The following is a 22,816-nucleotide window of genomic DNA, read 5'->3' as shown; positions in this document are numbered from 1 at the left end:
TGAGTACATTTTGATTTGAAATTTGATAATTTCATCGTGTTTCTAAGAAAATTCTACACGAAAAACACCTAACACACCGAGGTGTTACACACTTGGATTTTTTTGCCGGGACTCAACAGCTGATAAATTCAGCAGAATTCGGCAGAATTGAGAAACAGAGTTGCCAGGTATGTTATTTTGACATTAGAAAAATTAAATTGCGTTCTTGGGCAGAAGTGTATTTTCTGATTTCATCGTGTTTAGGAGAAAATTTATCATGCAAATCACTAAACGCTCATGCGAAGTTTTTTTCCCTTGTAGAAGACTGAACCACTGCGACCATTATTTGATCTATTGCGCTATGCTCCAGCTTACTCTTAGTGCATACGAGCAGGTTCATCACTATTTAGTGAGTTGTTGTCCTTGCTTCATTGCACATTTATCCTAGTTAGGCAACGCTCTTTGTATGAAGTTTATTACATCACTGAGACTTACTTAGGGGCCATCTACATACCAATTTGCAGGGTAGTTATCCGGCATTCTAGCTACATGCCCTGCCCAGCGTATCCTTCCAGCTTTAGTCACTTTCTGAATACGGGGTTCACCGTAGAGGCGTGCAAGCTCGTGGTTCATCCTACGCCTCCACACTCCGTTCTCCTGCACACCGCCAAAGATGGTTCAAAAACTCCGAGTGCTCGCAAGTCCTTCTCGAGCATTGTCCACGTCTCATGCCCGTAGAGAACGACCGGTCTTACTAGCGTTTTGTACAGGATACACTTGGTGCGAAGACTCATATTTTGCGACCGTAGTTTTTTATGGACTTCCACTGATAATACGTCTCCTTATCTCCCGGCTGGTATCGTTGTTCTCAGTTACCAGAGAGCCGAGGTACACAAACTCGTCGACCCCCTCGAACTCATCCCCGTCGATTGTTACCGTATTGCCTAGGCGTGCCCTGTCGTGCTCGGACCCACCTGCAAGCATATACTTAGTTTTTGACGTATTAATCTTCAGTCCGATCCTATCTGCTTCACGTTTCAGTCGGGTATACTGGTCTGCCACCGTCTCAAATTTTCTGCCGACAATATCCACGTCATCCGCAAAGCAAATAAATTGATCTAATCTGTTTAAAATCGTGCCCCGCATGTCAAACCCCGCTCGTCTCATAACACCCTCTAGCGCGACGTTAAACAATAAGCAGGAAAGACCACCACCTTGTCGGAGCCCCCCGTGAGACACGAATGGGTCCGACGTTCCACCCGAAATTCTCACACAACACTTCACATCCTCCATCGTAGCCTTAATCAGTCTTGTCAGCTTCCCCGGGAAACCGTTTTCGTCGAGAATTTTCCATAGCTCTTGTCGGTTTATTGTATCGTATGCGGCTTTAAAATCGACGAAAAGATGGTGTGTAGGGACTCTAAACTCACGGCACTTTTAGAGGATCTGCCGCAGTGTAAAGATTTGGTCAGTCGTAGACCGTCCTTCCATGAAGCCGGCCTGGTAGCTTCCTACAAACCTGCTGGCTAATGGGGACAGGCGTTGGAAGATGACCTAGGAAAACATTTTGTAGGCGGCATTCAGGACTGTGATCGCTCGATAGTTCTCGCAGTCTAGTTTGTCGGGGGAGACTGTTGTACCACATCACTGAGACATTCCCTCTTAATATCGGCAGGTTCTACGTGTCCCTCACAGAAAATACGCAATTTGCGTTGTATTAACACTCGGCGTTCGCAGATTCGATGATTCGATTTTGATGCCAAAAAGGCGACATTTGTCATCATCAAGTTTGCCCAGTTTTTTTGAGATGATACTTGCTCGGACAATGCCTTGTGATAAGACCTATGGATGCTCTCGGGTAAGCTCAGATATCCCAGTTTGATGGTTGCTTTCTTCCATTCACCGAGTTCAGCTTTTGACGCGCTCGGTGAGACATCACAAACAGGTTCAGTCCGGCTAGTGTGTCAGCCTTCTCATTTTTTTCGATTTCACGAGATATTACGAGTAAAACTCGACCCTAACAGCAAAAAAAAACTGCAAAAAACATACTCGATTAATGCATATCTCGATGGTTCTTCGACCTTTGGGTACCAATGAACTCAGAATGAATTCTAGTTTATTGGAAACATATAAATCTAAAAAAAACAAAATGTCAGAAAAAGTTCTACACGATGCAAAATGCAGATCTTGATAAACACTCCTAAGATCCGGAACATTTCCGGTGTCCATTGTTCACCTCAAGTTCTCATGTAATACTAGGAAACCAGCATAGTTTTCCACCAAAATGAAACCGGTTTCATCAAAATTGATTCATTTTTCGTGAAGTTCTAGCTATTTGATTTTAATTTTGTCTACCTCCTGTACCTCTGAAAAACAAATATGTTTTTCATGTCAAATTTTTTCAGAAACACAGCGAAATTATCAAATTTTTAATAGCCGAAAAATGCGATTTTATGTTTTGAATGCAAATAGAACATATTTGGGAACACTAGTGATTAAAATTAATCTTTCAGCTGGTACGATGCTAGCCTACCAAGCCAGCCGTCGTAGGTTCAAGTCTCGGTTCGGGGGAGACTGTTGTACCACTAGCCCCACAATTTTCCGTATGTGTACTCTTATTACCAGATGGCTGCGAAGCCTGTGTATAAAAAACAGAAGGTCCTACATTATTAAAATTAAAAGAAACAAAAAGTGTTTCTTTTGTTTACTTATTTTTAAAATTCCATTTCCTATGAAAAACAGCATTAAAATGATTTGTTCCAATGTATGTTTTTTCCAAGTCTAGAAATTAGTTTGCTACAACTCTTCCAGAGACAAGATGTAGAAGTTTTTGAGATACAATTTTTCAATAATACTATTCCAACACAATGACCTACTGAAACTGAAACATCCTTATACAATATATCACTTAAGCAAAATAGGTAAAACATATGCAAAAAAATCATGTATCTTCTAGCCGAAAGAAAATACAAAGTTTTCTATAAATCCCAAACACTCAGTTTTTGTTATTCACTTCGCGTTCAACTACAAATAACTTTATGTAGGGGAATCGCTCCTATATTCATCTCATCGCTCTCATTTGTCCAAGGTAAGGTAATTTTAATTTTATTTCTCGATTTAGTCAAATGGTCGGAAGTTTCATTTGGGAATTTTTGGTGTTGAGATGAATAAAAAGGAAAAAATTCACATCTACAAATTTTAAAGACTTTAAACTCTCTGCTTTGCGTACCTACTGTTTATTTGAAAAAAAAAAAAAAAAAAAAAACTGTGAAACCTATTACAAATAGCTCATCAATGTGGCATTTCCTCAAAAAATGTCAGTCAAAAGAACAAACACAGAATAAAAAAAAAAATGCCTAATCTTGTCACAATTTCTGCGAAAAACAGAATGTAGCAAATGTAGAAAGTAACACAGTTTTGAATGTTTATATTATCAACAAAATTTCAAAAGATATTCTCTGAGTTTCCGCACCGCCAATTAGGTTATCAGGCAAAAAACAGGTACAGGTTTTCAAATTGATATTTTCTCAACAAATGGTTGAGCAAATGAGGCTGAAGACAAACAGATTGATTATTTTCCCGGTGTGAAGCCTAATTTTCCGGTTTTCCCGTTTTACTTTGTACCTACTTTGTTTGTTTTGTGTGCATGAGTTTCTCAAAAATTTCGAATTCAAAGTGGCCGAATTTTGTAACGACTGCATTTAATAAAACGGTTATTTTTATGCAAAAATAAAATCCAAAATAGTTCACTTATTCTTACCAACAAACTGATGAGGAATCTTCTTCATTCAGTTTGTTTTTTAAGTTAGCCATTAAAGTTCACATAGACAAAGTGAAAGAGGATTTCCCATTGGTGCTTTTTTTGTTTCTTGTAAAATTTCCTTCGAAATAAAAGATGATTGTCTCCTATACAAAGTCGAGGTAATTTCAATTTACTGCGTACTTTAGTTTTCCAAGGATTGTCCCATCGTCGAGAGAGAAGCCAATCTTCAAGTAGATTCATGGTTTCCTTCACTGGGACACTCATCAAATGAAATCATTATCTCATCAGTGTTGATATCCCCAAGGATTTAAAATCTTCAACAACACCAAAACACCGAAATTCACAGCAATGGTTGAATATCTATAATCTTTCCCTTTTTTCGGTTTGAGCTTTTGGAGTGCACCTGTGTTGACCAGTGTTATTAAACAAACGCATATCTTCTAGTATATATTCGTCAACGCCTCCGCTACCGTGTTCAGTAGGGATTATTCAAAAGCGCCGCTGTAATGTGAGATCTTGATAACAAACTAGCAACGAACGAACACGAATCGATAAATTATGCTCGCATTTCACGCGCAGAAAAGATATGCAATTGCGTAAAAATACCCTAGGAAATCGGGAACAACTAATAACATAACAGAAAAGGTTCAGCTTCCTGAACTGACTTTCAATATGCATAAGGCCCTGAACACCACTAGGTGAATTAGAATACATTTGTCCGACCGATTATAATGGCTCTGACTAGACATCAGGACTGTCGGAGCTTTCTTTGTGTTTCCATACTGCATGAAAAAAGCAACATGTGTGTGAATCAACATGAAGGACACTTGGCGTCACGCTAACAGACATTGTTATTTTTCCTTAATGAAAACACAGCATAGCGTGTTACAAATGGCTTTCCTAATTTACACAAACCATCACTCACCATACGTAAATATGCGGCTAGACGTAACTTGAACACTATCCAGAACACCGATATGATTCAACACGGCACACCGGTAACCGTGACATTGTGCGTAGTGTACGAAGGTACGGATGTATACCGACTCGGAAGAGTTGCCAATTCCAGGGCATATGGCTACGGTGATGTCGTCTGCATCGAGGTGAAGCGTAAAAGAAAAATGAGATGAACTAAGGACGATTTCGAGGTTTAGAATAGCGCACGGTACCTTCAACAGAGGTTATCAGTGGTTGATACAGATCGTAGGTAAGTGTGGAACCGTCTGCCAATGCCAGATAGACTCGCTCGCCCAAGGGCCAAGGGCATTTCACCCGGCCCACGATGCTGTGAATAATTGTCTGGATGTGTCCACTGAAGCCCCATAAGCGCGTTGGAATGTAGCTGCAAAAGAGTGGATGAAAATTATTTTATTGTGTAATCAGTTGGATTCGATGTCTTATGAAATAGGTTTCAAGTCCGTTATAACACTGGAAGAGTTGAGTTTATGTGAAGGTCGAAGGAGATTCAATTGGAATTATCGATCTGTCTCTTCTAGTCATTCATAGCTAGAACAGGCTTCAATATTTATCTCATTCGTTATGCTTCTTTTATAACGAGAGGTCTTTTCCATTGCATAGAGATTGTGAGGATGGGTCAAAATGACACACTTTTGCAGTTCTGAGTGTTTTTTTTTTTTTTGTTAAGTCAAAACCTTTTACAAAAAATAGTTGGGTATAAGTGCATCATAGGTTTATCGGTCATGGTTTTAGTGATAAAATGAATTTTCATCACGAGCTTTCGAATAGTTACGCATCAAACATTTAATTTATTAATTTCTATACGTTACGCGTCGTGGTAGCACTAGAGTAAACTATTTACCAAATGCAACCAAAAGCAAAACTAACTTGGAGCGACGTGGGCAACATCAATGATGCAATCAGATGATTAGGGGTAAACAGGGTAAGACCGCCCTGCGGGGTAAGACCGCCCTGCGGGGTAAGACCGCCCACCGTAGTTTTACTACCAAGTTATAAAATAATTGAAAAATTTCTTTAACGTGTCTATTACAGTATAATTACATAACATTTTGCACGCTTTTTTGTTTTGATAGTGCACGAACGGTCGCAGAAATAATCAAAAACAACCTTTCAGCTGGCAACCAGTCAAGGCGCTATTGTTTTGCGGCAACGGGACTTAAGGTTTTTCAGTCTAAAAATCTAATGTTTTGTTCGTGAATATACGTTTAATGGCTTGCCTGAATCTATCTTCTTTCGGAAATATCGAAGGCCGTGAGTAATCTTGTAATTTTGACTACTTTTTCGGTCAAATATGAAAATGTTCCACTGGGGGTAAAGTCGCCCACTATACAAGGGGTAAAACCGCCACGAATCCAACTGCTTGTTGTTTTACTTCAAGACCCAAATGCCTCGACACTACAAAGGGAATATTTACAGGATCAGTAAAGCAACTTCAAGCCACATAAGACATCGATGTTAATCGACCATTTTCGATTTGGTTGAAGCTTTTCTAGTAATATATTTTAACAAGACTTATTTTTGAAAAAAGTAAAGCTGTGTGAAAATGGTGTTAATGAACCAAAATAATTTTAGAGCCTGGACGGTGTGTTTGATAGGTATGACGTCTCCGGCAGAATTGAAAATAGTAGTTTTTTACTTTCGAAAAAAGTACACACTCTAAAAAAAATTAAAGAAAAAATATAGAAATAATATTAAAAATATATTTTTTTTCAAATTTTTTTGAAAAAAACATGTTTTTGTCTGTAAAATCTACAAAAGGTAAGCTAAAATTTTATGGTTGTTGGATCGTGGAGTAATAGAAATATGAATAGCTCAATTTTTGTGAAGAATTTTTTTTTTTGGACGGTTTATTTGGTGTATAGAGTCGTTGGTAATTTTGTTCTTCAAAAAAAAAAAAAAAAAAAAAAACATAGAAAATTGAAAATATAAATAAAAGAAATAATAATTATTAGTATTTTTCTATACATAATAAGTCTTCAAAAGAATCATACAGATAGGTTTAATGAATTTTAATTTTTAGCTTAAAGATAGGTATATTATGAATTCATTATCTTGAAAAACCCCAATTCTGAAAAATATATTTATTTTGAAAACCAAAAAAGGTACCTAAACATTGATTTGAACTTGAATAATAAGAAAACAAAATAAGTTAAAACTTAGAAAAAAAAATTTTTTTTCAGATTTTTCACAGTGTATATTTTATTTAAAAAGAAAAAAAAAATACCATCTACAACTTTGTCAGAGACACTATAGCGATAGAATCAACCGTTTCGGCCCTAAAAATATTGTTTATCCTCAAAAAAAGGTGGGCTATCTTACCCCGCTGGTGGGCGGGCTTACCCCGCGTGAAAAAGATCTGCACATTTTCAATGAATTTTTAAAATTTAAAAAAAAACTGGAAAATAAACAAAAATATTTCAATTCTTATTTTTTTAATGCGGGTATTGAATAGAAGAACCTCTTAGCGAAGAAAAAATGAAATTGCAGCCGCAACTTTTTTTTTCTATAAACAGAATTGCTTAAGGGGGCGGTCTTACCCCGCTTACCCCTACGCCACAGCTAGCGTAATTCACAAATATAAATTAAAAGAAAATAAAAGGTTCCGACCAATTGTAGTTAATTTGACGTACCGCAAATATTTTTATTGATATAAATTGCTAATGATTACACGGCAAATGCCTCGCTCTGCATTTTTCTACCTTTGGGGAATAAGTTTATTTTTTGATATTCGCAAAGACAAACATCCTATTACGAAATCGAACCGAGAGATTGTGGCAGCAACAACATAAATAAAAGCAACGCCATTGCTACGCCCTTTGTTAGATACCATCGCTATTCAACTGTGACAATTTTTTTTCGCTTTTCATTTAAAGCAAATCGAAACGCTTTAAGCCCTTCAGCAGCAGAGCCACGTGAATGCACTCGCCAGCGCTGTGGCATATAGTACAACATAATTGAAACACTTTCATTTCTTAAGAAAAGAAAAATCCGCCACCTTTAACTTCGTTGACTGACACGGTTGATAAGCGGAAAAGGTCTGTTTTTATAATGACTGCGATATGTTGAAGAAATACTTATAGGCCAAAGCTATCGTATAGCGTTTTCAGTGAAAATCGCCATTCAGTCTGTCTCGACCATTTTTGATTGGAATGATGTTTTTGCTGACATGGTGGAATGAAAGATTTAATTTTCCATTGGACATATTTCTTTCCGTTGGCAGTAATGTTTGAAAAAAGCGTGACATACACAGTCGCCATGCATAAGTATTTTTTATCCACAAAAAAAAAGCACACCGTTGTAACACATTGCGACTAGCCTTGAAGACTGAGGATATAATTTTGATTCAAAAATACTTTTTGGTTAAAAATTTATCATAAATTTCCCTTAAAAATGCCCTTCAAGTTAAAACCATGAAAATTTCTCCATGATATCCCCTTTTTACCGCTGACAAAAAACGAGAAATTTTCCATGAACCAACTTTACATCTCTAGCGCTCGACTTCAACATTTGTTTGCGAATAAGAAAAAGTTTTCCAACAGGCTTGTTATGTCATGGCATCAAGGTAACAACTTGAATATATTTACCTCTGATACTGGTGCACTTTACTGCATCCAAGGATCAAGTACAGTTGACTAACAAGTTTGCACTTTACCTTTTATGTGTTAGTTATGGGTATGTACTTGAAGGAAGTAAAGAACGAGAAGTCAATTTTGTCGGGTCGGTTTCCATACAGTTTTCCGCGCTACTATCCATTGAATGGCATTGTTTTGACGGTGAAAATACCATGACGATCGCTTATCAACATCAGAAAATCTCATCGTTGCCTGAATGAGATGGGTGTTTGAAAACAATTTCTTTACTAAAATATTAATAATAAATTGTCATAGAAAAACAATTTTATATTAGTAATGCTGTTTCAACAGCAAAACACAACCATTTACTAAGTTGTTTTTGTACTTCCAAGTAACTATTTATCACCCCGGCGGGTCATTAGATTCCGCTCGATGGCAAATATCATTATCTTTCGCTGCAATGGCTTTGTATTCTACCGGCAGGAGATTTGTGACAATTTGTCATCCGCAATGTCGTGACTATATTAATATTCGATTGCACAGAAACTTTTGTCTGTCGTTTGGCAGATGATAGCAGATGTATAGTGAAAGTGTGAGAGTGAAATCAAATGATTGATTATCACTTCTATTCAGTCGGTAATTGCTCTTCGCTTCAGAGCTTTAACAATTAACACATCGACAAACGTACGAAATTGCACACACTTTGTTCTACAGTGTTAAGCCCGTCCGAGACTCGACAGTAGCTTGGGGAAATGTGCTCGTAGCTCGCTCGACTTTTGGGCATTATTTATTATTGCATAGATTTAGGTTGCAGACAGGACAAGATAAAGGGGAAATAGGGGGGGGAGGGGCGTCAAAGAAGACAAATGCCCCAGGCCTCCCGATTCGAGGGCACCCCCCTAGTTCTGAGGCAGACGTGGACCATTTTTTGTCGTCAACTTCTAGCGAAACGTTAAGTCATTTCACAATTTAAAATTTTCTTACCTACAATATTTTAAAAAAATCTATAAAAGAGGAGGGTCTTCACACAAATTGTTATGGTATCTTCGAGTATCTCTTAAATTATTGATATTACATTCACCAGATTTCAAATAAGCTGTTCTAACGTCGAGATAAACCTATTTTAGTATTGTAGGGGAATTGGGACAAAATTGACTTGTTGCTGACATTTTACGTAGATCGGACACCTACTAATCGATTCCTGAGACTTTTTTACTTAATATAAGACACTTGTAGGGGAATTGGGACAAAAATGACTTGTTGCTGACATTTTACGTAGATCGGACACCTACTAATCGATTCCTGAGACTTTTTTACTTAATATAAGACACCGCTGCCACTTTTAGATATTAGTGCATTACCGTTAATGCTTACACATACTCGATATTATTTCGCTTTTTGCAATATACTAAAACCATTCAAAAACCGTTTTCGTAGAATCACCGTTTTGAGCTCAGTTTTTGTCCGATTTAAGATCTGTTTTTTTTTTACCCATTTAGGGTAAGATAATGCTAATATGTGGGCAAACTTTTAGAATCTTGATATTTGGCTCTAAAACAAAATGGTGTCGAAAAAACATCGAATATTTCCGATTTTTCAAAAATTCTAAATGGCACCCTTAAGGTGAAATGTGTTCGAACTCGGGGGGATTCGTTTTTGCGTCAAAATACAAGGCAGAAAAAAGTTAATTTTTGTTGAACTGTGTTATTACCGTAAACAATATCAATGGAAAATAGAGCTGAAAATTAGCGAGACCAATGTGGTAATGTTAGATGGATACATTCATCCCGATTATCCCGATTTTGTCCGCATAACAGGCCTCAAACTTCGATACTTCAGTTTGTCAATCATACTCATCCCAGAAAAACTTATTACGTGTGTTTTTGCACAACTATCAGATATAACAAATGGGTGTAAGTTTTTTTTTTTTGAATCACCTCCGTGTTATTCATTGATTAACATTTCTTACCTCCATTTTAAACCTACAGAATTGAATGTTTCGAACGAAAATAGCATCAATAAGAAGATTTTTTTTCGACCAGAAACATTTAATTTATTGTGATATTGCCCAGGTATTTTCTGTACTCCGCACTTCATATTATTGGCAATATCATTATTGAAGTAAGTGATACGTTTATCATTTTTATTCGTGTTTGTGTGTGAGTTTTACCTTCCCGTTTCAAGCTTACTGCTCTTCTATTACACTAGTTACAATTCCCGAAGAGAACTTGACGAAAGGGTATGAGTGGAGAGTACTTTGACAATTAAATAGCCCTCTTGTCTGTAACCTTGCGGCTACGGAGCTCCCCATCATTATGAAGATGAAGGCAATCTAACGCTTTTCGATAAACTAGAAAATTATTTTCTGTCAGCTCGAATAAACTTATCCAGCAGACCATTCATCATCATGTTCAGGCTTCTGTTAGCTGCATAAAATAAAAAACCGAAAAAATTTGATTTTCCAGTATATTTTATTTCCCGTTGAGGTGAATGCACAATGGTCCAGAAACCAAATTTAGGTGGAAATTTTGGTCTAGAGCTCTCAACATTTTAGAGAAAAACTTTCTTCTACAAAGTTGTTACATATAATAATGCGCTTATTGAAAAATTATCAAAAATTAGGGTGACCAACATTTTCAATGCAATCAGGTATCTAACTTTTTACTTTTTTATAAACGAACACCTGGATAGGGCCCAGGCAGAGGATCATAGTAGCGAAGAAAGTGATCCCGTCGGTGCGACAAACGTAGAAGACGTGCCAGCCCCAACGATAGGCGAGGTCAATGATGCTATCAAGCAGCGGAGCTTATAAAGATAGGCCCGGAAAAGCTGGCCACCTGTTTACACCGTCAGATTGCAAGAATTTGGGAAACAGAACAGCTACCCGAGAAGTGGAAGGATGGGGTTTTCTGCCCTATCTATAAGGAAGGCGACAAATTGGACTGTGGGAACTATCGTGCGATCCTGGATGCCGCCTACAAAGTGTTTTCCCAAATCATTTTCTCTATAGAATCTATCAGGCCGACTTCTTGGATGGACGGTTTACGACGGACAAACCTTTACCATACGGCAGATGAGTTAAAGGTAGTCAACGAGTTTGTCTATCTTGGCTCCCTGTTATCTGAGGACAGTGGTACCAGTCGTGAGTTTAGGACGTGTATTATCAATGGAAGTCGTGTCTCCACAAGTAATTGCGGTCGAACAGACTGAGCCCGTACGTAGTGTAACCTGTACAAAACGCTCATAAATCCGGTTGTTCTCTACGGGCATGAAACGTGGGCAATGTTCGAGGAAGACCTGCGAGCAGTGCTGATAAAAGTCATTTTCTTCGAAAATTACAGCCAATCATTTTCAATTTTCACTTCCAATGATCGCAGCACTCTTTCAGATACACTAGATTTTCGTTCTAGTAACGTGCTGTTATACTCAGATGAAATAGTTCGCGCGCATCGTTCACGGTTACGGAATAAAATTTGACGACAAATCCAACCAAATGATCTTCACTTCAAAGCGAAAAAGAAAAACAAACAGTCCAATCAACCGAAATGAACCTCACCGAAACACTTTTTCACTGACACTGACCGATGCCTTGACAATCTTCGGTAACTGATAAACTGATTTTGTTGTCTTGCTTCCATCTCTGAACTCTGAACTCTGAAAGGATTGTAAAAAAATAACGTTTTTTGGATGTTTTTTTTCACTTTCACTCAAGAGTGTCAACAAATATCAACCCTGCCTGTGAGTGCTCGGAGTTTTCGAACGACGGGTACTGAGGACGAACTTTGGCGGCGTGTAGAGACGGGATATGGAGGCGGAGGACGACCCATGAGCTCGCGCAACTCTACGGCGAACCCAGTTTTTTAATACTGGGCATAAGCTGGACGGATACGCTGGGTAGGGCATGTTTCAAGAATGCTGGACAATTACCCTGCGAAGATGGTGTTTGCCTCGAATCCGATAGGAAGAAGCCGACCAGGGGCGCAGCGAGCAAGATGCGTTAGATGCGGAGAATACACGGCGTCCTGGCCATTGAAAAGCGACAGCCAATAGCCGAGTAAATTGGAGAACCTTTGTTAATCAGACCATGTCATTTTGATGGAATGCCAGATAAATAAATAACACATCGCTATTGAGCAATTTCACAAAAAAACGGGCAACCAATTCAATCGACCATTTTTGATATGGCTGAAGCTTTGTAGCTTTCATGAAAGAATAATAGATTTTTGAAAAATAAGCTTTTTATAGGTAGTTATTTTCAATTTTTGTTTTAATTTTTTTTTTCAAAAAACAAAATTTTTTTGTAAAGGTGTCTGAGCAAAGTATTAGCCAAATGAAACATGGCAAATCAAAAAATATTAAAACTGGTACATTTTCTGTGGAACTGCTCTATTCCGTTCAATCGAATTCATAAATTACGATGCCGGGTCGTGACAAAATCGTCCCGTTTATATCGTGCTAGGCTTTTGTTCACGGTAGGTCGAATTCATCGTCAGCTGTGGAATGGCGATTGTGCGCGTTGGTGCTAGAGTACCTGACGGTCTGGCGGCTGTAATGGAGTATCTTGATGCTTAAGATAATAATAAAACGAGAATCATCCGGAGTCATCTGCAGTTGGCAATCCACAATTACGAGGAATTGAACAAAATTTTTTTGGCGTCACTATAGCATAGAAAGGTATTTTGCCGAACATCTAAATGTTCTGCTCTCGAAGAAACGGAAAGCATTTACAGATGTACAATAATAATAACACTTGACAAAAAGATACATCAGCACTTCAACGTAATTGATAGGAAAATTACGTCTTACGGCAACACTCTAACAGAGGGTGTAAATTGAGATCCTAACCGTTGAGAGCATCGCAAAAATCGTCCAATTTCAAATGCTTCAGACATTGTCAGTTTTCAATGAATTTCCTTCATGCCTATTGCAATCAACAACCCTTTCAATATTTTTTTTGAAACGAGTTATTGGTTGGCATTATCATGATTATTCATAAAACCGTGTTAATGTTAGAAATACGAATCGATTCTTCAATACCATATAACGCTAGACAATCATATAAATCATATTTTCAGTGTCGCATTCATATTGAAAAATTCCATTCAAGAAATAGCAATTCCACACAGTTTATTGTCCGGATCATACTTTATCGATATGCTAATTACTACACGAAATTGCACTTTACTTTATATCAGCCCTAATAATGAGTTAGTAATCCTATTCTCGAACATCATAGAAACAGCAGAAGCATTTTCATTACTCCGCATATCTTGCTGAATGATATCTCATGCCACTTCATACTCGATTTTTTTTCGTTTACTTACAAACTTTCTGTATTTTTGCTCCATAGAGTTTGTTGTGTCTAGCTCAGCTAACAAAAACAAACAAAATTGTGTCTAGCCAATCACATTTGGACCAACATTCAGCACATTAAGTTTTCGTTGCTCAATTTTCTTAATCTTCTGTGCGAATTAAGACTTGATTTTCTCTGTCACACTATCTTACGTTTAATACCCAACCGTCGAGTTATGAAAACATTAACTACTGGGAGTGAGTTTATATAGGAAATCAACATCAAGACTATCGACTCCTAGGACATGAATAAATTAAAGAAGCTGTCTATAAGAAAGGTAACCCAATTAGTGCTTTATCACCGATCAAAAAATAAGTTTGTCAGCAAACGGCTAAGCGGAAAATGCCTGAATCCATCAAATAGATAAAACAACATATCACGTCACCACGGCTGCAGGTAAGCTTGAGCTTGGGCAACTCTGATACAGTACGGGGATCTTTGAACTGTTTCGTCACATTTTGATGGTTAAATTTTCGACTGTTGCTATCTGATTTGTCGCAATCTTTAAGAATGACATAAGCAACAGTTTATGTTCATGACTTTTTCATGAGGAACGGTGCTGGTGAAAATTTTGTTTCGTTGACTTTTCGGGTCAACTAAAAATTAATTCTTCTGTGCCATCATGTTTATCGGTTACACTCTAATCGGTAGAGTGTATTTTGATGTTCGAGGAAAGCTTCCACCGGAACTAGATACAATAACGAACGCAGATAATCGTTGTATGCGCAGCGTTTGAAGCCATCGTAGTGATTGATAAGGATTAGATGTGTGTGTTAGTAGAAGCCGTAGTTTCGATTGGAAGGGACGGAAGTGACTAACCGCAGCACGAACTGGACTAATGATTGCTCTAGTATCGCACTACTTTTACGTAAGCTACCAATTTATACCCACTTGTAACGAGTGATTGTGAAGTAAGCTGAATTTGCTAACATTTTACCACAGACTAACAGACATAACACTTCAAACGAATTTTCAATATAATCATCGTTCGGATAATAACAGTACTTTACGTTAGTAACATAAGCACCATCTACTGCCGTGTTCGCGCTGCGTCTTATTTTCCGACACCAGCGCTAGCGTACGTGCATGTGTCAAGTTGGGAACCACAAAATATGTATGATGTTGCATGACAGCGCCCCAGACGGTGTTATCGCGCGATGACTTTAATTCGATTGGAAATTTGAAATGATCGTTTTATGTGGCGATGGCGCTAGGCTCCAGTGTTACGTCTGTTAGTCTGTGATTTTACCTTGCCATAAACTGTAAGTGTATGACGCGCTTAGAAAACCGTTCTGCCTGTTGATGGCGAATCAATTTGCGCTAAGCTACGTTGATCCAATAACACAGATGAGAATTCGAACGTAATTGTTATTTTTATAGTTATTTTTTCCTCGAACATGAATGAGGTTTATTATTTTAATATCAAACATAAAAATGGTATGAGAATGACGTTGCACAATGGTCCAGAAACCAAATTTAGGGGGAAATTTGGGTCTAGAGCTCTATAGCAATGTTTTAGAGAAAAACTTTCTTCTACAAAGTTGTTACATATGATAATGCGCTTATTGAAAAATTATCAAAAATTAGGGTGACCAAAATTTTCGAAGCAATCAACTATCTAACTTTTTTATCTTTGAAGATAGAAGAAAAACTTGTTCTACAATGTTATAGCTCCAATAATTTTAAGTAACTTTGTAAAAAAAAGTTTTTTTCTACCTTTGAAAACAACCGATTTATATTGAAAAAACACATTTTGCGCTTTAACTTCTTTATTTCAAGTTTCACCCTTAAACTGCCTTTGAACGACTTTTAAAGCTTTTAAGAGAAGCAATTTGCAATTCTGATATCGCCAATATCTCTATTCTACTCAAAGTTATTGATGTTTTTCATCAAAAAACATGCATTTTTTCATTTGTATGTCAATCATTTTGGGGCAAACATAAAAAATATCTCTTGGTCTCATTTTGAAGGGCACACTTGACTCTATAAATGGAGGAACTTATAGAGATATGTTATTTTTTAAATTTGAGTAAATTCAATTTAAAAACATGACGAAAATTTCAATAATTTTATACATTATGCATATAAAAGCACCCAGATTTATGTTTTGGTATTTTTTCTTATAACTAGACGTAATTACCTTTAATTTGACCCAAAAAGATCGAAAATCGATCAACTGGTTCAAAAGTTATGAATTTTTTTTAAATTAAATTAAATTAGAGCGCAAAATGTGTTTTTTCAATATAAATCGGTTGTTTTCAAAGATAGAAAAAAACATTTTTTTACAAAGTTACTTAAAATTATTGGAGCTATAACATTGAAGAACAAGTTTTTCTTCTATCTTCAAATATAAAAAAGTTAGATAGTTGATTGCTTCGAAAATTTTGGTCACCCTAATTTTTGATAATTTTTCAATAAGCGCATTATCATATGTAACAACTTTGTAGAAGGAAGTTTTTCTCTAAAACATTGCTATAGAGCTCTAGACCCAAATTTCCTCCTAAATTTGGTTTCTGGACCATTGTGCATTGGAGAGTAATGTTACATAATTTTGACCCACTTACTCCACAGTGTATAACAAAATGCACCGATAATGGTATTTAACTTTGACGCATGATGGCAACAGAAATGAGTTGGCAATGTGATGTAATGCAATGAATTTCTCTAATTAAAGTCCACACTAGAGATGTGCGGGTTGTAGTTTACATTTACAAAATGTACACATCATTGCAAAGCTTTGCTTTGTATAAAATGTTTCAATAATATTTTTAAAAAATTTAGAAGTTGACGAAAATTTGCAATTTGGTTGGGAAAAAACGAACATACCCACAGCTGAAATCACAATTATCATTACAACAGTAATCTCAAGTCAGCAAGTGAATTAAAGCCCGATGAACGGATCAGCAAAATGTTACGCCGCTACGATGATAGAGTATCTTTCACTGCCCCAGTTACATGTGTGCTCACTAGCGAACACATGCGGTGAAATCAAAACAAAAACATAAAGGTTACCGACATTTAAGCCATCAGAGCTTTAAAGTTGCACAATCATCTCCGACATCGCACCAATTGGTGGCGGACTTTGGCATCGTTCTTTTATAATTCAATCAATTTTTGCTAGCCAATAAATTCCATTAACGATTGCAATTATGTTGATATTCAATTAACAAACTCATTTATCAATATGGAAAGCAAACGAAGAAAGTGGTTCGGCTTCACAATTTATAAAGTACACAAAAAATCACGAATGAAGCAAGTCAAACGAAAGCCAACCGGATTTATGATAAGGAAACGGCCTTCGATTGACAGCCAGGATTCATAGCGATAATGATGATGATTATGTGGTAAAGGTCTTCCTTATGTCCAGCCTGTCGTATTTTATTTCTTTTCTACATAATTTCACCAACGGTGTGGCATTGTGTCAATAAACTTTGGCGTGGAACGGTTTGACTCTCTTTTTTTCTCCTGATTTGCTCCTTTTATCGGACACTATAACGGATGATTAATGGCTCTATTTGATTAGGCGACATTGTCCGTTCGGTAATCGGAAGCAACACTGGCAGATTCGGTGGAGCAAATTGATACTTGATTTGTGGTTGGTACAATATTCAAGAAAAAAAATTAGGAATTTAGCTTTTGCCTTTGTTAGTTATGCTTTGACAAAGGGTAAAAAATTCTGGTAGAAACAACAAATTAGTTTCTTTCAAATGTTTTTTTTTACCAAGGTGAGAAAGAATATAAGAAGCACAAACATACTAGGTCTTCAGAGTTATGCAGTGTTTTATCTATTCTTCGCAGCAGATATATATCTTATCCAATCATATTCTTGATCAAATGTCGTTTCATTAGAGCGATGCTTTCATCCTTAAAAAATGAACTTTATTGAACGCAGCAACAAGTTTCCAGCAGATAAAGATTTTTCCTGCAATTAATTTCATTTCCTACTGACTGATTTTATTAACTATGTGATCTGACGCCGTCGTAAAAATGTCCTATTCCTTGTGTGTTTTCCTCGGCGTCGCGTGATACTTCCTGCTACACTTGAGGGGAATGGTGGATGTTTATTATTTGAGGGGAAGCGCCTGAGAATCAGACTGGATAACACCAGTTAAAGCACGATAATAAGGGGCACATGCAGTAGCAGTTATGTGTGGGACGAGTCATTATGTTAAATCAATATTAGATCAGTTGAATAGTTGAGTACGAGTAATCACGCGGTAAAAATTGTCACAGAAATGCTACATCAATATTATATGGGGGCGAGTATTTGTAATTGGTCTGCGTATTTTTCTTCGGCAATCTCAAGTCGATTTTTGTAATAAAATAGTGTGTGATAGTAAAACGAGAAGTCTGTTTGCATAGACCAAATTAAGAAAATCTATGTTATTTAGGTGTTGAATTCCGCCTTTCTTTCGAGGAACTAATTCCCATCAGAAAGAAATAAGGGGTAATATTACTTTTCCAAAGTGTAAGAATGCTTTGTTCAAGCGAACTTGGACTAAATACCAAAGCGATCGGAATATTCCAGTGCTATGTACACAGCGCACCTCGAGCACGTTACTGTGAGTTACAAAAATACCCTCTATTGACGGAAAATACGGCATCACCTCGCACTTGACTAAGAAAGTTTTTTTGTTTACCGAACAAATGTATTGTTAGTATGGTAGCTGCACACTGCAAGCCAGTAAAAATCTACGTACCTAGATGATTCATCTTTACCATTGGCGTAACCATTTGGCTATGCACCACTCACCTACCGAACATCCGCTGCGGTTAGTGAAGTTTACCAACTACTATCGGCTTTCATAATAGAGTCGGTTTAGGCAAGGTGCGGTTTACCGGACGAAATACGTAAGAACAGGAAAATACCAGCTTGAAGTAGTTGACTTGGGGCTGCCTCAATGTGGGGAGGTATGCGTTTATCATTCTTCGATTCTAACAGACATATATCAAATAGATTTATATCATTTCATTCTTGAAATCCAAAAGAAACAACAGATTTCATTCAGTTTTTGCAACGATTTCGTTAGCAATTACTAAGCTAGTTTGGCTGCTTGCTATCATATCATCGCAAAATTCCATTCGATTGCCTACCTCATTCTCTTGTTCTTTCGTTGCGGATTGTTTGTTTTTGGTCAGTAGATGTGCAAGGCCAACAAACTGATGTATGGCGAAAACAGTGTATGGATATAAATATAGAATATGGAAAAGAACGGAAGCTCCCTTTCAGTGTTTCCATTGCCAGTGGAGTTGTTCTATTAATATTTCGTTTTCGTGTTTAACTGCTAATGTACATAGCCGCATTTCATTCCCCTTAAGATTTCCCGTATTAGTATTCTTTTCATTTGTTTGCAAGCGAGGTTCCTTATTTGAGCAATGGTATGCGTTTCATGCATTTAAATCCGATATTTTTCGCTGTAATAAAAAACAGAAATATACTTACGGTTCTCGCAACATCGGAGCGATTTTGTTGAAACATTCCATGAACTGGCCATCACGGCAGAGCAGATGCGGAATCTGTGGTTGACTGTTAACGTTCAGGATGCGGAATAATATGCACAAGATGACGGCTATCACCGCCAGGAATGCGGGCGACATTGTTCGACAGATTGCCCCGGAGGCTCCGTCCCAGATGATCGATTCCAGTCCAAAGGAATGTAAAAGGGAAATTTATTTTCACACAGCTTAGTTTTCTCGCTACTTTGACATGATTTCCTTTACAGCGATTCGAACTTCTGTATTGATTCAGGAACAGCACATCTTTTCTTCTACAATTATACTGAACTGCTACAACCGTGGGTGGGCGTATAATCCAAACACCAATATCACAGTAAACAATGGAAATGAAGGTTAAATACTCAAACTCAGCTGTCTGATAAAGAAAAACTTTCAAGCGGCTGTGAGCGGCAGTGTCTTCACAGTCCGACAGTGCGATTCACTGCTGGAAGGCAAATTGGCGTGTGCCGTTTTCCGAAACCACTAGCAAATCACACCATATGTGTACTACTTCGGAAACGCACCATTAGACTGACACACAACGACGACCGCTTGCTGAACTGTATCACAGGCAGCGTTGCCAGGTATCCAGATTTTGCTGGATTATCCAGATTTTTGAACATGTATCCAGGTAGACAGCTTTGATGTCCAATTATCCAGATTTTTCATGGATGATCCAGATTATATCCAGATTTTATTTTCTCTGTTCCGCAAAAAGGTCATCACTTCAATTTTGGCGCGAAATTTTGCAATTTTGTCACCTCAAATTTTGCGTACCCCAAGACTTTTATTCGAAAAATTAACCTTTCACCCCACGAAATGACTGCCAGATTTCTTCCAGATTTTTATTTTGCCTTTTCCAGATTTTTGAAAAAATGACCTGGCAACGCTGGATCGTCGAAATCGGTTTCGTTGTCACCGTCACCAACCCTTGCCCTAGTGATTCAAACGCGCTGTGGAACCCAAGTATGATGGCAGTTCTACAATGTATGCTATTCACGTTGATGCATTAGTATTAGTGATCGTTATGAACTTTTTCCAATTTTGTATGAAATTTGAAATGGTTTTGCATTTTATACTAAACTTATAAAACATACTTTCCTGAAAAGTTATAGAAATGATGTTGAAACATGTTTTAGTTGTGGGGAATACATAAACATGCTGCGGTTTAGGTAAAATATGCTGTTTTTCATCAATTTGCCGGTAACCTTTTTGCACTTTTCGTTTTTTTATTGTAGTCTAATAGCGTTTCTAAATTAAGTCGCTTGTGTTTCATACAGTAACAAAAGTCATGAGCTATGACAATGACTAAGATTATGCTCCAAGTATTAGAAATATAGCATTTTTATATATTTTATTTCGACATATTGTCGCAATTTTTCACACTAAATCTAAATTAATATCAATTTCTAGTGTGTTTCAACTGGAGATTCACTCTTCAACCAAAAAAATCAGATATAAAACAACATAAAACGAGAAATTTCCAAAAATGTTCTGAATTCCATACAAAAAGCGAAATTTTTCATAACGAGATTTGTTTGTGTGCGTGGATAGACAAAAATGTAGCATACCTTGTAGAACTGTCATCATACTTGGGTGGAACTATCCGCAACATCTGGTCGTGCCGCCCGCCACCCATGTTTTGAGTTGTTGTTGTTTGGCATTTTTCGAAAACACCGTCGCTGTCAAGTTGGCATTTCGAAAGTCCACTCGAAAATGACAGTAATGACAGTAGTGATCCGAACGAAAACAACAAGAATTCTGAAGGGTGCTGGGTGGTAAGCGCCTGGAGGTGTCATGAAAAGCAACGTGTATTCGGGTTATTCGCGTTGAAAAAGATTTCGAAGGCTGTTCGCACCTACGTGAACTCTCATATGCAATTGTCAAAATGTGCGTGATGACAAAAGCAAAAATATTTCCTTCCTTCTTTTTCGCATGCAAAAACCAAACAAATATCAGCAACACCGTCAACGCGAATATATGCTTCTCTTGGAGTCTATCGGAAAAGCTCCGAATCGTATGCTGTATTGAGTGCTTCTTTCTGTGAGCTTTATTGTAAAAGCACCACACGGAGCATAGCAAATGGAGAAAAGCTTAAAAGTTCTTGTAGTTGCTTATAAGGTTTGTTGTAGCCAGGGTGAAGTTGCCATTATTCGTTCTCACTAAAATTTGTATCATGCTTTCCACGAGCGATAATGCCGGATAGATTTGACAATAATGGAGGTTGTCGAACTATAGACTTGATCAAAAAAAGTCGCTCGGTAATTTTTCTACAAAAATCCATCGGTTCCTGCGAAAAAATAGACGACAGGTCTAAAATATCTGTAAGTTTTACAATAATTTCTTAAATTTTTGCGAAATATATGCTCAGTTTATATTCACCGGGATCTGTCGAGGGATAAGACAGTGAGTAAAGTTGAGGTTTTCCGAGTTTGTCTGAAAAAACCTGAGAAATAAAGAGCAAATCTGAGTAACTCTCGTGTCTCTGAATATCCATCCTTAAACTTTTTTCCAACCGCAGGTATACACATAAATGTTGATCGGTCCCACCGTTCATATATATATATATATATATATATATATATATATATATATATATATATATATATATATATATATATATATATATATATATATATATATATATATATATATATATATATATATATAAATTTTCGGAGTAATATTGAGTAAATCAGAGTAACTCCCAAGCATAAGAGTAACTCAGAGAAAAGTGAAGAAATTTGAGTTTTTCTGAGAAAACGTGAAAAATACAAAGCAAATCTGAGTAATTCTCGTGTCCCTGAATATCCATCCTTTAACCTTTTCCCCATTGTGAATATAAATGTGAATGTTACTCGGTCTCATCGGTCATATATTTATATTGTTCTCAAGGTAATCGAAGATGTGAATCATCTGAAAATCTGAGTTACTCCCAAGCATAAAAGTAACTCAGATAAAAGATGTCTTGCCCCTCGGGATCTGTATAATATTTTCACAATCTGTAAAACTGACAATAGAAAATCTGGCGGTCATTTTTCTCATACGTGCAGGACGCGAATATTTTCAACTGGTGCTGCTGATTTGTTTTAATTGTTGTTGTGTGTAGGGATAATCTATTAAAAATATTGAAAATGTTTATGATTACTGAAGCAGGATGTACTATAGTCACTGTATTTTACTAGTCTGGCGGAGTGGGGAACCATGCAACTAACTGGCAACCCACTTTTTCACATTAAAATCCTGACACCACTGGATATAATTCATGTTGCATATGACATCTTTGAAAGTAAACATTTGATGTGAAAATGAAGTGCGTTTATAACAAATGTAACAGCAATTGGCGAAGGATAAAGAAGCAAACAAGTTTACTCCGGTTTCCAAAGAATGCGGAGATTAGAAGGAAATGGCTAACATTTTGTGAGTTACCTGATAATTCATTTATTCGTTGAAAGAGAAAATTATAAAAAAAATCATTTTGTTTCGATTGAGCATTTCCCGTACAATAGTACAGCGTGAAAAGCGACAGGACAGCAAATCTATGGCAGTATAATGTTATCAATAAACAATTAATTATAAAAAGAGCACGTTATTGATGCGACGAAAGAAAATATTCCTTGTGACTTTCTCACATGTATAAATTTAACATTATTGTGATATCATTCAATTATTGAG

At 36.9% G+C, this 22,816-nt stretch overlaps 1 protein-coding gene across 2 annotated transcripts in view; it reads right to left on the bottom strand.

Annotated features, from left to right (window-relative positions):
* LOC129726837 (abhydrolase domain-containing protein 2) overlaps positions 1–19,678 on the bottom strand; it is a 28,876-nt gene extending 9,198 nt beyond the window's left edge. For both annotated transcript variants that reach the window (XR_008728421.1, XM_055683979.1), the window contains exons 1-3: positions 19,089–19,678; positions 4,912–5,084; positions 4,668–4,835 (exon numbers count right to left, since the gene is read on the bottom strand). Coding sequence is in view for 1 of the 2 variants with exons in the window: in XM_055683979.1 (XP_055539954.1) it covers positions 4,668–4,835; positions 4,912–5,084; positions 19,089–19,243 (496 nt within the window). In the remaining variant the exon portion in view is untranslated. The remainder of the gene's footprint in view (positions 1–4,667; positions 4,836–4,911; positions 5,085–19,088) is intronic.
* Between the last annotated feature and the right edge of the window lie 3,138 nt (positions 19,679–22,816).

The sequence above is a fragment of the Wyeomyia smithii genome, chromosome 3 (genome assembly GCF_029784165.1).
Source record: "Wyeomyia smithii strain HCP4-BCI-WySm-NY-G18 chromosome 3, ASM2978416v1, whole genome shotgun sequence".
Classification (NCBI taxonomy): domain Eukaryota; kingdom Metazoa; phylum Arthropoda; class Insecta; order Diptera; family Culicidae; genus Wyeomyia; species Wyeomyia smithii.
This window is presented reverse-complemented; position numbering and strand designations above follow the sequence as displayed.